At 43.6% G+C, this 22,275-nt stretch overlaps 1 protein-coding gene across 1 annotated transcript in view; it reads right to left on the bottom strand.

Annotated features, from left to right (window-relative positions):
- SLC1A2 (solute carrier family 1 member 2) overlaps positions 1-22,275 on the bottom strand; it is a 405,944-nt gene that overhangs the window by 87,980 nt on the left and 295,689 nt on the right. Inside the window, exon 3 of the mRNA XM_069623362.1 lies at positions 646-798. Within this exon, the coding sequence (XP_069479463.1) occupies positions 646-798 (153 nt within the window). The remainder of the gene's footprint in view (positions 1-645; positions 799-22,275) is intronic.

The raw sequence follows: 22,275 nt of genomic DNA, 5'->3' as shown, positions 1-22,275 counted from the left end.
CACGCATGTTTGCCCTGGGATTGAGGTGCCCAGACTACCATGTTAGACCTCACTAATAGTTCAGAACCGACCCTGGTGGTACCATCCAGAAGGAGCATGGCCTAGCAGCTCAGGCTGAACTGCCCCTTGTTTGGGTGTGATCAAGACTAGCTTGCATATATTTTCTCTCTTCTGTAAAGGTGAACAGACTAAAAACTAAAGAATCGAAGGTGCTCAGTCTAACTGTCAGAAGGCAGGCTAGATTCAAGGCTTTTCGTACCTGATACCCAGTCAAGCAAAACAAGTCTAAGACCTCTGTGGGGACCAAGGTAGAGGTGTTTCCTATTTTACAAACCTACATTTTAATGCAGATTGTACTAAGTATCTTACTCATTCCGAGCACTTGCATTGTAGGTGAGTCCTTACAGTATCCCCCTCCCCCAAACCATTCGTAATGAAAGTAGAAAGTCAGTTTTCAGATCAGGGAGCATGTTTCCCAAACAAGGCTGAAGAATTCTGGTAGAATTGTGCTCAGTTGATCACAATGGACAGGCAATGACACATGACCATCTGGTATGATGCGTGGAACATTTTTGGAAACCCTAAGCACAGACCAACCGATTATATTCAGCAATATACCATATTGGAAAGTCATATTCATCTCACCTGTTATCAAACTGGAGATAACTAGCGGGAGGATCAGCATTTTGAGCATTCTCATTAAGATGTCTCCTGGGAAACCAATTACCATGACGATATCGGGGTGGATCGGGGATGCCATGCGCAGAAGGCCCCCACACACTGCTCCCATGATAACACCTAAGAGAAGAAAGAGAGATAGAGTCAACATTTATCAATTCAGACTTTGTAAACATTCCATATAGATTACCTGTTGAAATGCAAAAAGCTTACAAAAGAATTACAACAGTACAGAGTAGTGTACATATCACTGTGATTGTGCATTAGAGTACTTGCCTGTACAGTTGTTGATTGTACTCCTAAGCTTGTGTGTTCAATAGATTTCTGCTTTCTGATATTGGTTCTCATGCCATATGGATTTGAAGCAAGTACAACTTATAAGGATATTCAGTCCACACTGCACATTATTATGGCTATTTTATGGTTTGGTACTGTTATGTACTAAATAGCCCTGTTTCATTTCCCCATCATTCCCCAAACAAATGCCAACAAGGCATCATATTAAATAGATGATTTTTCCAAATGGCCCTCATGTATAGTGACACTGACAAACCACAAAACCATTGGTTGTATCCTTTCAGATATTAATATACCCCCAAGATTGGGTATAGGATAATGTGCCCTATCTTTTTGCTAGAAGGATGTAGCAAGTCGCCAAGAAGTATGGGGACCATATAGAGGAAAAAGGCCACAGGCTAACAGGTTTTCTACGGTTATGGACTAAAAAGGTGATCTGTGACTAAAAGGGTGATCAGTGATATATTCTTACAAGATGACACACCTAGTTAGGGGGTAGATCCTCACCTGAACTACCATTTGGCATTCTAGGGGTTGAGGTGTTTCTGGGGAGGGAGAGTGAGCAATGGCCTTTGCTTTTGCTAAATGTGTATTGGCATAGATGGGTGCGTGAATTTAACTGTTTCTTGAAAATGATTTTGGAATGTGCAGTAAATTGGAAATGTTAACAACCTAATGGTAGTAGAGTCATCTTGACAGGTGACTTGAATTCTACTTGTGTGGAAATTGATACAGATGAAGCTTGGTGGCCTGGTCAGAGGAGTTTGTTTTTGTGGAATGATAAGATGGATGACGGGACTAGTGTCAGTTGGCCTCCATTTGCTAAATAGAAATGTACAAGGGATGAAAGAGGGTGATTTTACCTGGCTCAGGGGTGGGGTAGATCCGGTTTGGACTACCTTTTTGTAGATTTTTCTTTATTTAATGAACGTGTGGAAATGTATGTCATTGAGACTCCATGAAGTGATCATTGTATCATTATCACGTCATTTGAGTCTGTTGTGAGCAAAACTAATCTGGCGATGTGGTGAATCCAGCTAGTAATAGGGTCTCTTGGAGACCAAGGACATATAAAAATGTTGAATACAAGGATGGACGAGCTACTACAAGAAACCACCTATGCATGGAAACTGAACACCTCTGGGGTGAATATTCATGATCGGTGGGTCTATTGAGAACTTGGTCTCTGCGGCCTTCGCTACGTCTTACAGCCCAGGCAGACTAACAAAGTTACATAGACATAGATATGATCATGTGACAACTGTGGAAAAACGAAAGCTTCATTCTTCTATTAGGTTGGTGAGGGGGAGTGATCTTGCAATGGTAGACACATTGGAAAGAATTAGAAAACTATGAAAATAAGGGGACATGGATTGGTCACAAGAGGGATGTACGCTTATGTCGCTTTTGTGTATTAGCTGTTGAAACCCCGAGACATGTGTTAGGTCAATGTACTGTATTCACCAGTTTATAGGAGAAAGGTTATCCCAAATGGTCTGCATATACCTCTGAGCAGTTTTGGAGCACAATCTATGGAGCACAGGACGTGGTTGTGACTACTGCTCGTACCATATCTGCATCCTTGTGAAAAAGAGATTAGACATTCTAATGGTCAACTGCTGCTGAAATTTATTATACGGATTGTGAGTGATATTGCATAAGATAAAACTTTTACTGAAGGAAATATACCTATATGAATGATGCTGGAAATATCTTCTCGGAATTTGATGCACTGCTATCTGTACCTGCTGCTATATATTGTTTTTTAACACACTTAATTTTTTAGGATGTATCGTATTTTATGTTTGATTAACTCATGTGATCTTACATTTTGTATTGTAAAAGGTTGAATGCTGACCAGCGGCACTTAATAAAACAATTTCAAAAAAGAATTAGAAAACTAAGGCAACATTTTAAAAATTATATGAAACATCACAAGCTTTATTACTCCAGAATGATGCTGAATTAATGATGGATATTCTTAGGTAAAAGAATATATGTGCATTCTGGGAGATAATAAATGCTCTAGAGATTGATTAGGCTGTTAAACAAATCATTGCTGTCCCCGAGAATGAATAGGTGCTCCATTTTGCAGGGATATATTCAATAGGATGTGAGTTTTTGCAGCCTGATAAGGGTGGTGAATTGATAAGGGTGTAAAAAAGAATCCCATTGGTCGACTGTGAAATGATATTGAAATGTATAAACAAATCTAGTAGTTCTAAGGCAGCAGGTCCTAGCAAACTTACAAATAGCCTATTTAACAGTAACCCTTATGGATGGGCCTGTCAATTAACAATTTTGTTTAATGATATTGTACTGACAGAATCATTTCCAAAAATATGGCACACTGCATTTGTGATCCCTATTTTTAGGATCAGATATTTGCTGCCTCGATTGATTTATCTGAAGCATTTGACTTTGTAGTACATCCTAGATTGTAAGCCAAGCTTGCGAGTTGGGGAATCCCGGAGGGTGTTCTGAAGTTGATCATAGCTATACATAATAGTTCAGGAAGAAGGATATGGCTGAATAAAGAAGGCGAGCTCTTTCGCAGGATTGAAACTGGGATTGTATTTAAGTAGGGTTGTGTTTTGGTTCCCTGCCTTTTTAATCTTTATGTGTCCAAATTGAATAATTATCTAGTCCCTGCTATGTTTATCCCCCCAAAAATGTGTTCCTTGTGCATACCTTGGATTGCTTATGTAGATGGCTTTTTTCTTTTTGATAAGACGCAAATTGGTCTGTAGCATCTCTTGAGGGTTATGAAGTCTTTGCAAAAGATAATAGATTTACTATTAACTGCAAAAAAAATCTAGAATTTTCAAAAATTCATAAATACAGTGTGTTTCAGTGGAACTTGAATAAGGTTAATTTGAGTAATGAGAAGAGCATTTTATATTTAGGTTTTATGATTGTTAGTCAACCTCAGAAAAAAACAGATTATCTCTGGCTTAAAGAGTAAAGCATTGTTGTTAGCTTATGAAATGTTGAAATTAATAGTAAATATAGTCACTTTTCATTTAGGTCTATGTTGAAGTAATATGAGGAGAAAGTTTGCCTGAAATTGTTGTACGGGACAGAGTTGTGGGGAACATGGCTGTATGAATACTTGGATTAAAATCGAAACGATGTTTTGGAGAAAAGTGTGAAGAGTTCCCAAATGTATTCCTTTAACAGTGATCTAAGTTGAATCAGGTGTTTACTCGCTGCAAGTAAAAGCTACATGGTGGTCACTGTGTTTGTACAAGAGAATTAGGTTTCCTGTTGAGAAGACACTATATTGTCATTTACATGACAATATGTTGATGGTGAATGGTATGCCTAATTTACAATAAGGAATTTTCAAACACTGTGAAGATACCTTGGAACAAATTGGAAGTGAGACTTCTGATTTTGAGTATGATGTATTAAGGGTGAAAATGGCATTTCAGCATTGGGACTGGTCAAAGACAGTGGATAGGTTTCATGGGTACCCCTCTTTATCACATCTCTCGTTGGAGCACACAAAAGGGGGTTCCCTTGCACAATATTTAATGTGCTTTCCGAATCGACATTTTAGAGAAATCACTATGCGCTTCAGGTGGAACCTCTTACAAACCAAGGAGGTCCCACTGAGGCAGACGTTGATAGAAGTTCAAGATGCAAACTGTTGATTCCGTCGAGCTGAAGATGGAGTTGAAACATTGAAACATTTGTTTATCGAGTGTCCTGCACTGCCGACATCGAGAATGAGTTAGATTAAGAAATTGGGCATGGATTTAAAATGTGTGGATAGTAATTTTATTTGGAGACAATGTTGTAGTGCCAATTCCACTTCTATTGGTCATGCTGTTGCAGCTTTTTTAAAGAATTTGGAACTAAATCCATTAGAGATTGGGGAGTCGTCTGCAGAAACTGGTTCATAAGCGGGTCTTCCTTCCTTCCTTTTGGGAACCCGAAGCTCTGAATGCACTATGCTTAAAACAATGTTGCTGGGATAAGTATTTTGTTAATAGTTAGTATGAAAACAAAGCTTGGAATATGACCTGGTGTATTTTTTAAAGGTTTTGCACTGTTGCACTTTAATCAAATGTACTGTACTATCTGTATGGAGATATCTGCTTTAATTGTTTTATAATGATTCATGAATTTTAGTGATGTTCGGATGGTTGGTCTAAGTGAATCTATTTGTTTTTCATTTCCTTTTTTAAGTTTTTTTAGTGATAATATTTGATTTTTAACCATAAGTATGGAATTATATGTAATGTTTTTAGAAAATTGTGTATTAGTATGTATACCTTGTAAACTTGGGGGTTTGATATAAGTGTAATTTAAGAAAGTAATTGAATTGTGTTTAATTTTGTAAAGGTTTGTATAAACCAAATACAAATAAATATATATATCTCCCTACACACATGTGGGAGTGTTTTATATAGGAGTAAAGTAAACTCTACCATACCGTACAAGGATATCGCAAGTTAGAGAGGAGTTCCATAATCCAAGGAAAACAGACAAAGCTTGAGTTCCATTAAGAATTGTTCTGTTATGTGTTTTTTGCTGGGCTCCCCTGCTATTTGCATGGTCTCTTGGTGCACTGGTGGATTTACCAAAGTTAAGGTTGGGTTTGGTTCATCAGGATTGAGAATGAATACATACAATATACTTTCTATTGTGCTGATACATGCAGTCTATGTTCTGTGCGTGGGTCTGTTTCGAAGTGGTTTGTGCCAAGAGCAAGTATCTGTGCCCAGGGGCAAGTCTGGTGAGCCCTGGATGCGATGAATGATGCGTTGGTCAGGACTATGGTATATAAGATGATTGGGTTGGTGTAGCACTCTGATATCCGGTGTCTGTTGGGAGGGGTATTCCATTATAATTTGTGGGTGGCTTAGATGCTATGCTTATTATGTGCTGGAACATAATTTCTGTGGGGCCGTGTGTGGAGCAACGAAATGAGACTCTGATGGGCAAATTGAGAACATCAGTGATGATATCATGGTACTAGTGATCCTTAACTAGGGCAGTTGTGAATAGAATCCCTCAGGTAGCTTAGAGTAGGTGCGTGTCCCTGGCAAAGCACAGTGTGCTGTGCCTGGTTCTGGATTACAGTGGGATAACCAGTCAAGAAAAATAAAGCAGTTGGAAATGGGTAACAAGTCAAGAGTGGAATGAAATTGCTCCAGGGACAATCATAGTAGAGACAGTCAGAAACAAACCACAGTTGGCAAAGTCACAGCATGACACAAAGGAGATAAATCATAGTGAGGGTAAAATCACAATGGGAAACATACCTGGGAGCAAACTACAGTGGGGCATCTAGAATCAAAGCCACAGATGGGACTTTTAAAATGGTACACCTCCTAAAGAGGTTCAGGGAAGTATCACCCACTTGTGGATAATCCCGCAGTCCGGTGCTGTGACCATCATCTGTGGGTTTACTGCCTTAATGGCCACATCTTTGCATGCAGTCCACCATGTGGAAATGTGAATTAGTTAGTCTCATGATGTTTCTTTGATTTGGTAGGCCATGTCACTCGCAGATCTCCTGATCGGTACAAAATTTGAGCCTGCAGTTGAATCCTGGTGTGTTCTCAAGTGTTGGCTCACCCTACGTTCATGCTTCAAACCATCCTGGGGTCAAATCCTGACTCCGTCATCACACATTAGTCGTCGACTTGCTGCCTTTGCTTAGGTGCCAATGCCTGGAGTTGGATCCAAATGGTGGGACTTGGTTGTTAAACATGTGTTGACCATCTATGTCTTTAGTTTTTTCTAGAAAGTATTGTGGTCCAGGATTGTGGAAATTCTTCTTGGAAGTGACTTGGAAGTTCTATTGTGATGTTAAAGAACACCGCTCCTCCATGTTTACTTTTGTGGTATCACTCTTAGAAATTATATTGGTTGTTATTGCTGATGTGAGAGGCCTCCTTTGGTGGCATGGGATGTTCTTCCTTTGCAGCAATTCAGCTCCCTGGCCTTGATTATTTTCGTTAGTTTTGACCAATAGAGCATTCTTAGGGCTGCTCTGATGTGATCTAGAGGCAAGCCTGTGCAGCAATCTTGTGGCTTTGTTCTGATGTTTTGTTGTTTAATAAGTGGTCCAAAATGTAGAGGTTTCTGGAACCAGTGACCAGCGACCATGAAGGTTCTATGTGGAAATTGAGGAAGCACATTATCTGCCTGGTCAAGCGTGGGTGAAAATGTGCCTTTTGATCACAGGGCTGATTTGTGCTTCCTTTGTTGTCCCACTGTCCATCAGAATTCCTAAATTCTGGACCACTTTCAATGTCTCTTGACAAGACCCCATCTCTGTAGGCCAAGGGATTGTTGTCTGACATCTAGCGCTGGCAGGGGAAATTATAATCTCTGCTTTATAAAGGTTGAGTTGTTTCGTGTCAACAATATGTTCACTTGTGTGATGCAACTTGTGAGGTTGGTGTCTGTGTCTTTGGTGGCTGACATTTTGAAGATGATTTGGAGTTCTTCATCACAGTTATAGCACGTGGATCGTTGTCTCTTGATGAGTCCAAGGAGTGGGACAATGCATGTTCTGAAGAGCAATGGTGATAAACGTGTTCATTGTGGTTCTGCTCAGGTTATGTTATGTGAGTTTTATTGGTATAGGTGTTACATAGGGCAAAACGGATCAAGTAATGTGCCAATACTATTCACTGACATTGTATAACTTTGTTTTGGGGGGGGTATACAAGTAGGGGGCAACTTAAATGCAGAGCAGAATCTGCACAAAATAAACAGCAATTAGGATGGTCCTAGTCCAAATGTCTCTAATGATAAATGGCTCATCTGGCTTTGCAGACTTTGGAAATAAGTGCCTCTGGCCAAACAGTTCAATGGAGGTTCCATCACCCATCCTTGTTTGCATTGCAGGCTTAAAGGTGTTCAAATCCCCCTGCTCCTCAGTCTTAATTAGTTGAAACCTTTCCAGGGTCTCATACCACGTGGCTGATAATAGAACAAGCCTTTATCTGCAGGCAGATAATTGGATGTAGCCAGCAGGTAGAGGTAGATAGGGATCCCTGGGGTCTGCCTGAGGGACCCCTGGATTCCTCTCCCCTCTCTGTTCAGACCATAGTCTCCCTGGCCCTGTCTCATTCCTCTTCTCAATGTCTAGTCCATCTTAGGGCTGACATGGCCAATGGATTCTTACTGCTCTGGAAATATAGATACTGGGTTTCTTCAACCTCTCATTCACCTCCTAGTCATCTTATCTGTCTTTCCACCTGTCTGGGTGTTATTTTAAATGTGGTAATATCTCCATCTCATATTATGCTCCTGACCTTTGCACCACTTCCACCACTACCTTCACTACAACCTCCAACTTGTGGCGCTCACCCGTCTTTCATCCCCTGATGTTACCTCTTCAGCGACCCTTCCATTCTCTGATATTATCATCTCCTCTTGACCCTCGCGCTTCACCACTGACACAAGCACGCAGTCTCCTACCAAATATTGTTCATGCCTGGGCCTTGATGTGAACCCCTATCTTCTGGATCTGTTCTCCTCTTAATGTTACCACCTCCTGCCTATTATCCTCCCCTTTGGAGGATAAGCTCTGCCATCAGATTCCTGATGCCCACCATCTCCTTCTGTCCAGTATCGACCTCTGATCTTACCAACTCCTCTTTCATATCCTTAATTCACCCCACCTTCTTTTTCCATTCTCAGCCTGAGATTCCACCACATCGCCCTTCATCTTCTTAGCTCTCTCAATCTCCTACAGCTCTCTACTACTACCACCTCTTTAACATCTGATATCTTTCCAGTCTCTAGTCTTCCCCAAAAGTAAGCCTCCTGCTCCTGCCACAAACACACTGGACAATCAAGCCTGGGTACTTCTATACTATGCTTCCCCCCCCCCCCCCCACACCCTGAGGAGTGGTTTCCTCAGTGATGTTTGCCCCTGTGTTGTTTGTAAGTCAATGTGCAATGGGATTGGCTATTTTCCCATAATGCATCTGGGGCCGCTTTGAACGTGGAGGATTGGGCCCTGTCTATAACTGGCATGCCCACCATCTTGGAAGCAAGTAACCATACTGTGAAATGTCCCTGTACCGTGTGTTATTTGTTGAGATCTCCTGCTTTCCCAGCATGCAAATTCAATACTGGAAACACACTGAGTAAGCTTTGTACACTCTTTGGTGCATTGAATAGTCTGTGTGTTTGGGGAAATGCCAACATGTCATCTCCAGTAGAGAAACTCTCTGCCGGGAGACAATGCTTATGTGACTTAGCTTACCCTCTGATACCATGCTTAGTCAAAAAGCAGATCCTGAAACTCCGAGATGACTTGCAGTATACTTTTTTGTGTGACATAATAAATAGTGTGTGGCATAGTCATCTCCTTTTATAGACTTGCTGATGCAAAATGTCTTCCGGTTGTTCATATGCCCATTATACGTAGCATATTTTACAGTTGGCTAATAAAAAAGCACTAAAGCACAGTTTGCAATGTGTTGTAAATAGATATTGTAAGTAGATTCAACCAACTGCATTCACAATCATTGTGTATGAATATATGTGCTGTAATGTGTAGTTATTATGTAGAGCACACCTTGTTGTGAAGCAACAGAGCACTGTACAACAGGGGATACAGCAAAGGGTACAATAATATGGATACAATTAGAAGCGCAGATTTTTAAGGGCACACCTGGATGGGCATGATGAATGGAAATACAGTGGATTATAGGCAGGGGCTACAGGTAAATTATCGAAAGTCAGACATAGATGTAATTAATTTGTTGGTGGTTGTGCAATTGTCTTCCCCTTGAAGCTTTATTCCTGTAAGTTACATATATAACCTTACTAACTGCACTGTTGAGTCACTTGGTCAGTATTCACGAGTCTCTGCCTTGGCTTCTTTTGGTATGAGAGTGGAAGCAAAGTGTGTTCTCTTTTAATTCCCCAATGAGACCCAAAAGATGTCAAGTCATTAAGGAGCTAATGCCACATGTTCCCTCCTTTTTAGGCCAATGTTTACCTGATTTAGAAAGCAACTTTGAATCTAATGTTTCTGTGTTTCTCTCCAGGATTCCACCCTCCTGATTAAAGTCACTTATGTTGATTAGCAATACATTTTAGTTGGATATAGTCACAAGAAAATAATTACAGAAAGAGTAAAGACCATATGGTACCAGAGACCCAACCTCACTGATAATGCACAATGAGGCTAAAACATGCCTGTGGATGCTTGTGGAATTGTGTAGAAGTCATGTGACCCAGGGGTTCTGGCTAACTCCACCTTTCTGGTGCGACCAAGGCTGATTTGTATATGGTCTTTCGTCTTCCCTTAATTACTTGGCAGGCTGAAGAACGATGGTCTGGAGAGTGGCCCAGGGCTATGGGAGAGATTAAAATGCATTCTAAACCTTCCAGCCATAACCTCTAATGTTTAAGAAATAATACCAGAGCTGAGGGTGTGGGGGGCATTACCAAGCCTGATAATGCCCCTGAGCCCATAGTTACAGGCCTGAACATTGAACCAGGGTACTAAAAGATTCTTTCTTTCTTCCCAAAGGAAGAACAAAAAAAGGGCCGCCGGGGAAGGGAAAACAAAGTCAGTTTTCCCTTTCCATGGCAGCCATTGAAAATAATTTTTAAAAGTAAACAAACAAAATGGCCACTATGGAAAGGGAGAAGGGAGTACATGTACTCCCTTCCCCCTTGCATGGCGGCCATTCAAAAAAATTGGAAAAAAGTAAACAAAAAAATGGCTGTTCTGGAAAGGAGAGAAGGGATTACATGTAGTTCCTTCTTCCTTTCCATCGGGGCATGTTACAGATTGGGAGAGGACACGCTGGGGACAGAAGTATTCCCAGTGCGTACGCTCCCAAAATAGATTTAAAAAAGAAGGTGAGTGTGGGTGGGGTGCATGGAGGGAAATCTGTGGTTGGGGAGGGAGGGGAGAAGGGACCACTGACCTCATTCCCTGGCTGGGAAGATGGCGGCCTCCAGCCGTGAGGAGGCTCAGGTTGGGTGGAATTACCATTTGGTAATCCCCCCATTCCGAGCCTTCTCATTGTCAGAGCAGCTCCCCCCAGCACCCCTGTTGGGTACTAATTTGCTTTAGGCACTCCAGGTGGGACGGAATTGCCAATACATGGGTCGCAAGCGTGTTGGCCCTAGAGACCCTAGCTATTCCTCACTTATGATGGCCAATGAGACCACAACCAGTGTGGGGTTGCTTATGGTTTCATGCAGAATTCATATGACTCAGCAGTTCAGGATAAACTCAATTTTTGGGGTGGGAGCAAGAATGATTTAAATATGGGCTTTCTCCTTTCTTTAATGGTCTGGCAGACTGAGGGAAGATATTCTGGAGAATTTCCCAGAGCTATGCCAGATGTTAAGTTTAATTCTAAACCTTCCATTTATAACCACTATTGTTTTGCTTCAATCACCCCAGTGGGACCGGTATGGCCAGACGTGGGTCCCAAGCCTGCTGGGCCTAGAAACCCAAGCTACCCCTCACTGATGACACTCACTGAGGCCAACACATGTCTGGGGATACTTGTGGTCTCGTGCAAAAGAGATGTGACCTAGCAGGTTGCGCTCAACTCCCTTTTTGTGGTGGGACCAAGCCGGATTTTTATATGGTCTTTCCCCTTTCTATATTGCTTGGAAGACTGAAACACGATGGTTTGGAGGGTTGCCCAGAGCTAAGCCAGAGTTTAAGATGAATTATAAACCTTAAAGCCATCACCTCTTTTTTTGCCAGGATAATGTCCTCCATTCAGCAACCTATACACTAAGAGGGCACCACCAATGCCTTCACTGCCACTGCCCAGGCTACCAAGGTGGTAGCCCATGCCACCAGGAGGGATCCAGCATCACTGATCCAGCTCAAGAATGCAGTGACCCACAGCAGGCACACATCTCCTTTACCGTGCTCCTTCAAAGAAGCAGGTGCAGAGTCTGCCTAATTCACACAGTTGTGCAGTGCTTCTGTGGTCTATCTCGGGCTACCTGGAAGAAGCAGCTCAGGACTTGCTGCCTCTTCCATCCCACCATGTCTGGCCCCGGTGGGGCTGGCTCACTTCACGCACTCCTCTTCCTCTTCTGGCCTGGGGCATACTGGAGTTCTGCACATGCGTCACAACGCAGATGCAGCCTGGGATTTGAATCTTCAAAGCCTACACTGTCTGGCCTCAGGGTGTGCTGACTTAATTTAGGCACCATCTTCTGCTCAGTCCACATTGCTCACATGATCTGGGCAGGTATGATCTTGTGGAACCGACTTATTTGGCCCCAGCGAGGGCCAAAACTCATCCAGGCCACTGAGCTCCGGTCCACACCGTTCAAGTGGCCAATGTTCTTTCTCCACCTGTGCAGCCCAGACTCCAGCTCTAACTAGGCCACTCCGATCATATGCAGACCAACCTGGAAGAGTACTGCTTGCCCCCCCGCCCCCGACGGATGTGCCAAATGCGCATGCACCACCTCTAGCAACTCTAACATTTTTTTTTCCTATCCCTGATTCTCCGTTTTAGGAACTAGTCCACTGTTCCTGGAAAGGGGAAGCATGTTCAATTTTCTGGAGCTCCACAGTCGAAGTTCCCTCCTGCTTAACAGGATGTATTCTGCTACTGAGAAGTGAGTATTGTGCAGTAAACAAACACATATATATATATATATATATATAGAATAAATATACTTTCATGAATCACCCATAGTGTCTGTGCCTTCATTTATCGTTTCCCTATGGGTGAAATGCAATTTAAGCCCAAGTAGCCTGGCCCCATTTCTGAAGGGTTTACAGATATCTATGAATAAATGCCCAAACTACAAGAAAAGCACTTCAAATCATTAAACACACTACAGAATTAACATCCTCCAAAGGTGCCTCTGGAGTATCCATTTGATAAATAACTGCCTGTAACACCTGTATCAATTGAGCAAAAGATTAATAATAATTATTGAGGTATACTCATGGCACATGGAGACCTAAAAGTCAATGATCTATTGGTGTCAAGTAATTTCAGAGAAAACAACAAGAATTTAACAGAAACAACGAACTGGCTGACAACAGAAGTTAGATTTCAGGAAATGCAGCAGGCGGAAAGCATGAACTTATGGTATCAGTGCCAAGGAATGTAGAGATGCCCAAAGTCACAAGAAATATAACTAGTGTGCACATGTAATCTGTGGTATATTGGTAGCACTAAATGCTCACTCAGACGACTGTTTTACAACATATGAGAGCTATAGAAAAACAAAGACTTTAACTACCCTATTGCAGAGTATATTTTACAGACGCACAATGGACAGTTGAAACAAAAATGGAGTTCACAAAGCGAGGGACCGCAAGAGGCTTTTACAACAGAAAGAGTCAAGGTTCATTATCCTAATTAATACCAAGATTCTAGGGACACAACTCAGATAAAGAACTTCATATTTTCCTGTGAACATAAGAATGAGAGACAATCAGCAGTAATTTGCTGAACAAATCGACAGATTCATCTTTTTTCCTCTCCTTCTTACAAGATTTCACTTTTTTGTTTTATGTTATTTCCCTTTTAATCTGCCATTTTCCCTCCCTCTTATTCTTTCTTCCATGTGTCGGTCCATCATAAGTTTAGATAAAGGTGATGAAAAGATATTAGTACCCGGCGAGAGCCAAGGAGAATGCAACACGCATTCTGATTGGCTCTCGCCGGGTCATTACCCGGCCGGGAATCCCTCAGCCGGGATTCCATGGCCATTGTTCCGGGCGGGGGCATGGCAGCCCCTCAGATAATGAGGAGGGTCGATGCGGGGCCATCCACGCTCCGAGCCTCCCCATGGCTGAGAGGCTGCCTTCGCCCCCCGTAAGTCTTTTTTTTTTATTCCCTTGTCTCCCACTGCCCCCCCCCAATTTACCTTCTTTTTCCTGCGTCCCCGGCAGGGGGACGAGGGAAGCGTCCAGCCATGTGGAGACTCGGAGCGGGGCCACCCCCGCTCCGCGCCTCCACATGGCTGGAGGCTTCCCGCGTCCCTCGCCGGGGTCGCAGGTACGTTTTTTTTTTCCCCATCCCCACTCCCGCCCTCCCAACCCCACTCCCGCCCTGCCAACCCCACTTCCACCCTCCCAACGCCACTTACCTTCTTTTTGATCCTTTTTCGGGAGCGGAAAGGCTGGGAACACTCCGCTCCCGATGGATGCCATGGAAATGGAAAATGGACTCCGTTTTCCCTTTCCATGGCGTTGGCCATTTTCTTTTTTTTTCTTTTTTCCTCCCGAAACGCTGCAGTGTTTCAGGACAAAAAAAAAGCTTTTAGTGCCAAGGTCATGCAATTTTTGCGGGCCGGGGTACTAATAGCAATATAACCATTGTGTCAGGGGCATTACTGACTCTGGTAATGCCCCGGGGTCCTCGGTAAGGACCGTCTCTTCGTTCGGGGCCTTACCTATGGGCCCGGGACATTACCTTACTCGGTAATGCCCCCGACGCTCGGGTTATATTGCTTAATTAGTAGATAGGTAACTTTTAATGAAACACCACGTCAAGGAATAGAGTTAACATTAGATATCAAGCCCATTATGAGTGGCAATATCTGGTGGTCAACATTGGCTGTACTACAATTATAGGATGGGAGAATGTTCTCATTCTTGTCCTCAATGCATAGAGTTAGATTAAATTTGCACACTCTAATGGAAGATAGGAGATAGTAAATGGCGATTCAGAAAAAGATAGAGGTATGGAAAACATAGGCAATATGGTGAAAAGGATGCTTTACTTGTGGTTTTAACTCTCCTCTGGGTTTTCTCTCTGACTATAATCTGGAAAAATGATTACATTCTTAATGCTGATAATGGCAAAATGTTGACATTTTAATGAGATCACAGACTCATCAAAGCTTCATTATTTTTGTCACACACTCTTTAGTTTTAGATAATGTTTCCCCCTCCTTTAATGAGTGTCATAGCAGTGAGGTTGACTCACCACCTACGAGATGCAGATAATGGTTTATCCTTAAAATATTTGGTATTTGAAGATACATTGTTCTTGTAGCAGATACTGAGAAACGTGGCAGGCAAATGATTGTAACTGAAATGGAATGGAAAGAATAGACGGGCTAGTCAGCCTGCTATCCATTGCACAACTGGAAGGGGAGGACACTATTATTTGATACATGCAGTTTACTATAGGTGGATGGTTTTAGCACATTTCTAGATCTCAAAACCTCTTATTGGTGAAACGTTTGATTTCTGCATCTGGTCCAGGACTCCTGTCTACCGTCAGCATTGATGAGGGGGAACTGCTGCTTTATTAGGAACTTCAAAGAGTCTGTCACCTTTTGTTTGCAGCTAATTTCTCTGTCCTTGGGCTGATGCTTTTGGAGTATCCATAAATATCTATTATATATATTTTTCACTGATATATGCATTATGCCTTTGTGCTAGCGCTAGGCATAGTTATGGTTAAGATGCAGTTTCTAGGAAGTTTCCAAAAAAAATACTTTTTTCAATAACTTTTGAACGCTTGCATGAAAATAATCGGAAAATATTCCACAGTAATATTTTGAGGCAGCCGCCTTTGCATGCAAACTTTTAGATTTGCACATGGACAGTTGAGAGTTTACTATTTTTTTACCGTGATCGCATTTTGAACAGCTTATAAAATGGGGTTTTCCCATAGGAAAAAAAAAAGATTTACCCAATTTTTTGCAGGTGACTAGATTTCATGTGAAATCGGTGCACTGAAAAAAACAATGTGAAAATCGACTCCCAAAATTTTGACATATTGACCATTGAAAATGTATCTATATATGATTCATGCACAATAACAACCTAGCTTTTGACAGAAAATAATACAAACTATGTTAAAAATACACACCAACCATATGCTCAGCAACCACGCCACCCATACACACAGCAGCAATAACCACACTCAGCAGACGCACTCAACCCCACTGCGACCACATTATAAACATACATTAACGCAATAAAATACCATTCAAGCAACAATATGCAGCCAACATTATCATGACCTTACAAAACATACACCCCCCACTACATAACTCCCGTTGGACATCATATGTAAGCTTGGAATTCTATTGGGTAGATCAAAAGTTCATAGTGAATAGGCTGTAATGATAGTTGTCTTAGCAGCAAAAGGCGAATGGTACTGAGTGCACGTCATATAGCAAAATTCATTCGATTTCTTTTTGGAAAATCATCATATGTATCAATGAAAAACCTTTCGTTGAAGTGCTGTTAAATTCAACAGTTACTGCCAACTACTCTACCTTACTCCGAGACCCGCTGAGAGGCCCGTTGAGCAGTCCATTAGAACACAAATGGCCCTAACTAATTATGGCCCTCATTCCTTGTTTGGTGGTATCCCGCCTGTTATTCTGTCGGGATTCCACCAAAGCGGAATAGACATTCCTCCTGCCTGATATCCCTTTCCTACCGGGATATTGTGGGTGGCTGGAATACCGGTAACTCCCCATTCCCTGGAGGTAATTGAGGCATTTTTTTGTCGGTGGGGGCCTGATCTACTCGCAGGTCAGGAATGGAGCACGTTCCGTTGCCCCCACCTGCAAACTTACGTTTACCGGTCTGGTAAAAATGTTGGTGCTGGAATTACAGGCAATTTTACCAGTATTTTTTCTGGACTGGGGAATATTTAATGACCCCCATGTTTATTTTGTGTGGAAGATACATGAAAAGTCATTTAGTCATACTTGAAGTTTAAGTTACTTCAAGATTGCCAAATTTACCAAGTCTGACACAGAAATCTAGCTGGATCTCACATCGAATCCAAATTCAGACGTAAGTCACACCTGATTGACTAAGGAAAAGTACGTACGACTCAAAGCAGAACACATGCTGGTGCAAGTCAATAGGGAAAACAAACATTCAGCTAAACTCGACAAACATTTCTACTACCAACAAGAAAACATGTTTCCCATATACCCACACACTTACGCCACACATCCCTAATGTCACCTCGCATATCCACAAACTGCATCATGCACAACATTTACAACTTCATGGTTTAAGTTACAACAATTGACACACCCCTCCGAAGATCTGCATTCACTTAGTAAATGCACACTAGCTTACACCTAGGGGGTGTCACACTCACTGAGACACCCCTGACATGCCCATCAAAACAAGAACACACACAGACACACCCCAAAAAGATGGGACGCCCCACTGACACACCCACCAAAGATAGATACACCCCACTGACATGTGCACAAATCACAGGACACCCATACCAGTTCACCCAGAGAGTAGGCAAGGCATAGTAAGCATGCCACTGAGATGTGGAACTTACGCGTCAGACTTCCCAAATCAGACATTACGCCATGGAATAGCGGAACATCTGCAAAATGTCACATCAATGCAAGTACTCCTTCAACTACATCAACATGCCCAACACAAGGCAATAGATAGAGACACAGCATCGACAGGACACACCCATCACACAACAACACACACATTCCAACACATACTAAGATACAAATACATGAAATGCACCCAAAAACATGAGCAGCCATGTGACCCCATAAATACCTTGTGGCCCCACAATCAGCTAACAAGGTGCACACTTGTAAAAAGATGTAGCCCTGATCACATGGTAGTCACAATACCTGTGCATGCTTTTAGCCAACGCAGTACACATGGATGACACAACATAACAGAATGCAGCACACATCCTAATATGCGTCAAATGCATCCATCTCCATCTCCAATAATCAATAAATACCATCAAACCCGTGGAACCAATCGCTGCAGTGGTCATTATGTCCAGAAAGTTGGGGGCTGCAAAGGAGCTACGATTCAAGATGAACTTTGACGAAGGTGAGGTGTACCGGATGGTGGAGTTCATCCACAGCCACCGGACCTGCATGCTCTGGATCCCTGGACATCACACCATGCAAAGCCAGTGGCACACACACTAGCTCACACTCATGGATCAAATCAATGCCCTGCGCATAGAGCATCGTACTGAGGAGAAAATCAAGAAAAAGTAGTTGGATGAGACGCGACAGGTCAAAACCAAATACACTGAGTACAACGCTGCCCAAGCTCTCGGTGGAGCAGCACCAGGCCCTGGGTTGTGACTGATGCCCAGGGATGAGAGGATCCTGAGCATATCCCCAGAGGAGTTTTGAAATGGCTTACAAAGAACAGCAACAGTCACAGACATCTTAGGTAAGCACTTCACATTTGCGCAAACACTCACATCCACATGTCTGCCACCCACGCAAGACATGAACAATGAATACAACTGTCTCCAAGGAAACACAGCATGTAATCGCAGAGCCCATGGATCATACCCATTGCAAGTACACCACATCGTCCTATGGCACAAAGGACATGCCAAAGCGCTAACACCACATACGGACCTGGATCCAGATGTCCACAGAACACCCATTCCACATACATGTTGGCATCCTTCACAGAATATGACACTGCCACTGCTCATGTATATAATAATAATAATAATAATAATAATAATAATAATAATAATAATAATAATAATAATAATATTGCTGACTCCACAAAACACACACACAAACCAGTACCATGTTTGCACTGCCAACAATCGACATATACCACACCACCCCTATATGGGCCCCAACACCACCAGCAATCAAGCCATGCCACACATGACCCACGTCCCGACATGCTCAATAACCATTCAACATCAAGCCACATGGACATAGAGGACACAAGATGCAATGCATCTTCCCCCACACGCATAGCCAGGTAATAAGTCTAGGGGCTGTCACCATACTGACATACAACACACAGAAACACCTGACTCATCGCCACGTTGCCTTCAAATGCACCACTCATCGCCAATAGCAGCACCAATGCATCCATATGGGTCAAACATACATGGACAATAACAGTGGGTGAATGTGCAATGAGGAGATGACTGGGGGCCACATATGTGCCAAGATATAGCAACATGTTACAACTGTGTCACCTACTTGCACACCTCGCTTCTAAATCATGGACTGACATGTCCCCTTTTCTTTTCACTTTGCAGCCGTGACTATGGAGGAAAAGGGCCCATGCAGAACGCTCCCACAGCAGTGAGGAGGGTATACAATGCCTGGTTGTCTGAAGCATGCCCACCGAAGAAGGCCAGGAGGAGGAGGACTAGGGGGGACATATCTCCCCCACACAGCAGGACCACCATGCCAAATCTCCATGGGTCTTGCACATTGGCAAACAAGTGCAATGTCACAAGCAAGAGTGGCCAAACAATGTTGTTCACTTCAGGCGATGTAGTTACATGCAGGGTTGCACAACATACAAACAACAGTCACATTTCACATGTGACCCACTCAACAGTGTCAGGTTCATGTCGCGTTTGCATATATAGAAATGTAGGTCCTGCCATTTTGACTGTGCACAGATCTCACACATAGAGCGGCAAAGCCACACAAACATGTGTCAGGCACACAAAGCCACTACCACAGGTTGTGCAGATCGAATTCACAGACATTCAACAGATCAGGCATCTGCAAACACGACAACACTTGTTACTTAATGGAAATGTGATGATTACGTTCATACATTATCATGCCTTTCTCAACACACACAGAAACATCTAACAGTCAGCCGCCTGAGTGGATGTGATGTGAATTAGGGTAGGAATACACGCCAGTGGGCTGCGACCACTGCATGCAAGTAAAGGAGACCAGACAAGTGACCATGTATGTATACTGCATCACATTCCTGACAGACACAGTCAAACTGTCCCTAGCACATGCAGAGGTTGCACAGTACATGGCCCTGTCCTGTCTGATCAATGCATGAAAAATAAACCACTGATTTAAAGTAGAAGCACCAGAGACAGGTGGCAAACTAACATGCCAACGCTGCATTGCATGTTACTGTGCATATGCATGTGCATCTGTGTCAGTGCCACTGTATGTGCATGGGAGAGTCCTGTGCATGCACCATACCCAGTACACATGTGGAACACATGAATGTACCCAGGCTGATGCGGAATGCACTCCTCCCCCTCCATCACCCACCCTTCCATGACCTGAAAGACACATGGACTAGTTAGATTGTTGTTTTGTCCTCCTTCTGTCCTCCCTTCCTTGTCTTGTCATGCCTAGAAACACTTGTGTACAGGAGCATTATAAACGACCTATCATAGCAACCCATGGCATCACTTCTGCCTTAGTCTGGCACCATGGCATCAGTGAGCATACCTCGCAACCATAGGCCTCCCTCGTGATATAAAGGATGACCGTGCCAGTACACATGTTCGATAGCTGACATGGAAGGGAGAAGGAAATTCTGTGGAGGCAGGGATGACTGTGATCCACAGGAGGAACCCTCTGGTCTGCGCAGGAGGACCACGAGGAGCAGGGGCATGCAGGCCACCACGGAGGACGCCGGAATCAGACGCATCCGTGAGGAGGTTGCATCACAGACTAGCAGAACACCCCGCCAAGCACAACTTCCCCAACTGCCACTACCAACGACATTGAGGGCACTCCTACAGATTACCTCACCTGACTCCGGAAGAAGAAAAAGTAGGGTCCTGCATCCATGTTGTACCTGTAGAGAACCCCAGTGGGAAGGGCGCCCCTGCCTGACTGACAGCACTAGGAAAAAAAAAGGGTGATGGCCGGAAGGTTTAGGATTAATCTCAACTCCTGGCATTGCTCTGCACAACCCTCCGGACCATTGTTCTTTGCCTGCCAAACCATTACAAAAGGGGAAAGACCATATGCAAATCAGGCCTGGTCCAACCCCAAAAAAGGCAGTCCAGCCAAAACTGCTTTGTCACATCTCTTCTGCATGAGACACAAGCATCCACAAACATGTTTTGGCCTTGTTGGGCCTCATCAGTGAGGAGTAGCTTGGGTCTCTAGGCCCAGCAGGCACAGGATCCACGTCTGGGCATACTCGTCCCACTCAGGGTGACTATAGCAAAGCAAAAGGGGTGATGGCTGGAAGGTTTAGAATTAATCTCAACCTCAGGCATTGTTATGGGAAGCCCCGCAGACCATCCTTCTTCACCTGCCAGGCCATTATAAAAGGGGAAAGACCATATGGAAATCAGTCTTGGTCCCAACCAAAAAGAGGCAGTCCAGTGTGAACTGCTTGGTCACTTTCCTTCTGCATGAGACCACAAGCATCCCCAAACATGTTTCGGCCTTGTTGTGCCTCATCAGCTTGGGTCTCTAGGGGACCCACGTCTGGGCATACCTGTCCCACTCAGGGTGACTATAGCAAAACAAAAGGGGTGATGGCTGGAAGGTTTAGAATTATTCTCAACCTCAGGCATTGTTATGGGAAGCCCCGCAGACCATCCTTCTTCACCTGCCAGGCCATTATAAAAGGGGAAAGTCTATATGCAAATCAGGCTTGGTCCCACCACAAAAGAGGCAGTCCAGCTGGAAGTTTGTGGTCACATCCCTTCTGCACGAGACCAAAAATGAAATGAAATTATATTTAATTATATCGCACTCGTACACAAGTGTTTCAGAGCGCGGCAAGCATCGGCAAACACGTTTCTGCCTCGTTAGGCCTCATCAGTGAGGAGTAACTTGAGGCTCTAAACCCAGCCAGCATGGGACCCATGTCTGGGCATACACGTCCCACTCAGGGTGACTATAGCAAAACAAAAGGGGTGAAGGCTGGAAGATTTAGAATTAATCTCAACCTCTGGCATTGCTCTGGGCAACCATCCAGTCATGACTATTTCAACCTTGCAAGCAGCACCTAACACCCCAACAACCCACCACTCCATACCACAGGACGACTCATCATCTTCTGGGAATTACCCCTTTTATCTACCTGCTGAGTTATGAAACGCCTACTTTACCCGACAGGAGGGGGAGTTCCTGGGGCAGAGGGGCTCAGAGAATATGTGCACCTCACTGGTCGCATCTCACTGTACACCAAAGTGGAAGCACAGGCCAAGTCCTGGTCCAAGATAGAAAGGCACATCAGCATTCTTGGGGTCTTTTAGAACAATGCAAAGGTGGACAAGAAGAGCTGGGACGACCTCTGGTGGATGTTTCTGGAGTCTGGGCCAAAGGATTCATCCTGGCCCATGCTGTGGGCCCCCTTCAGGCCCCTGGAACTCTGAGTCCAACAGCAAATTTGCCCAGAGGACTACAAGAGGGTTGTGCGCATCATACCTGCATATTCCCGGGAGGTGCACTCCACCTTACAGGCCACTGTGGCATGTCGATGATGCTCCTGTAGAGGAGGAGCCACGTACCCCTACTCCACCTACATTACCTGAGAAGTATGAACCAAAGTATGTGACATATACTACACCAATCAGAAGGCAAGAAGAGGAGCAACGACTCTGTGCAGTA

This window comes from Ambystoma mexicanum, chromosome 11, assembly GCF_040938575.1.
Source record: "Ambystoma mexicanum isolate Mex_15411 chromosome 11, UKY_AmexF1_1, whole genome shotgun sequence".
Taxonomy (NCBI): Eukaryota; Metazoa; Chordata; class Amphibia; order Caudata; family Ambystomatidae; genus Ambystoma; species Ambystoma mexicanum.
Note: the sequence above shows the minus strand (reverse complement) of the source record. Positions and strands in the feature narration are given on the sequence as shown.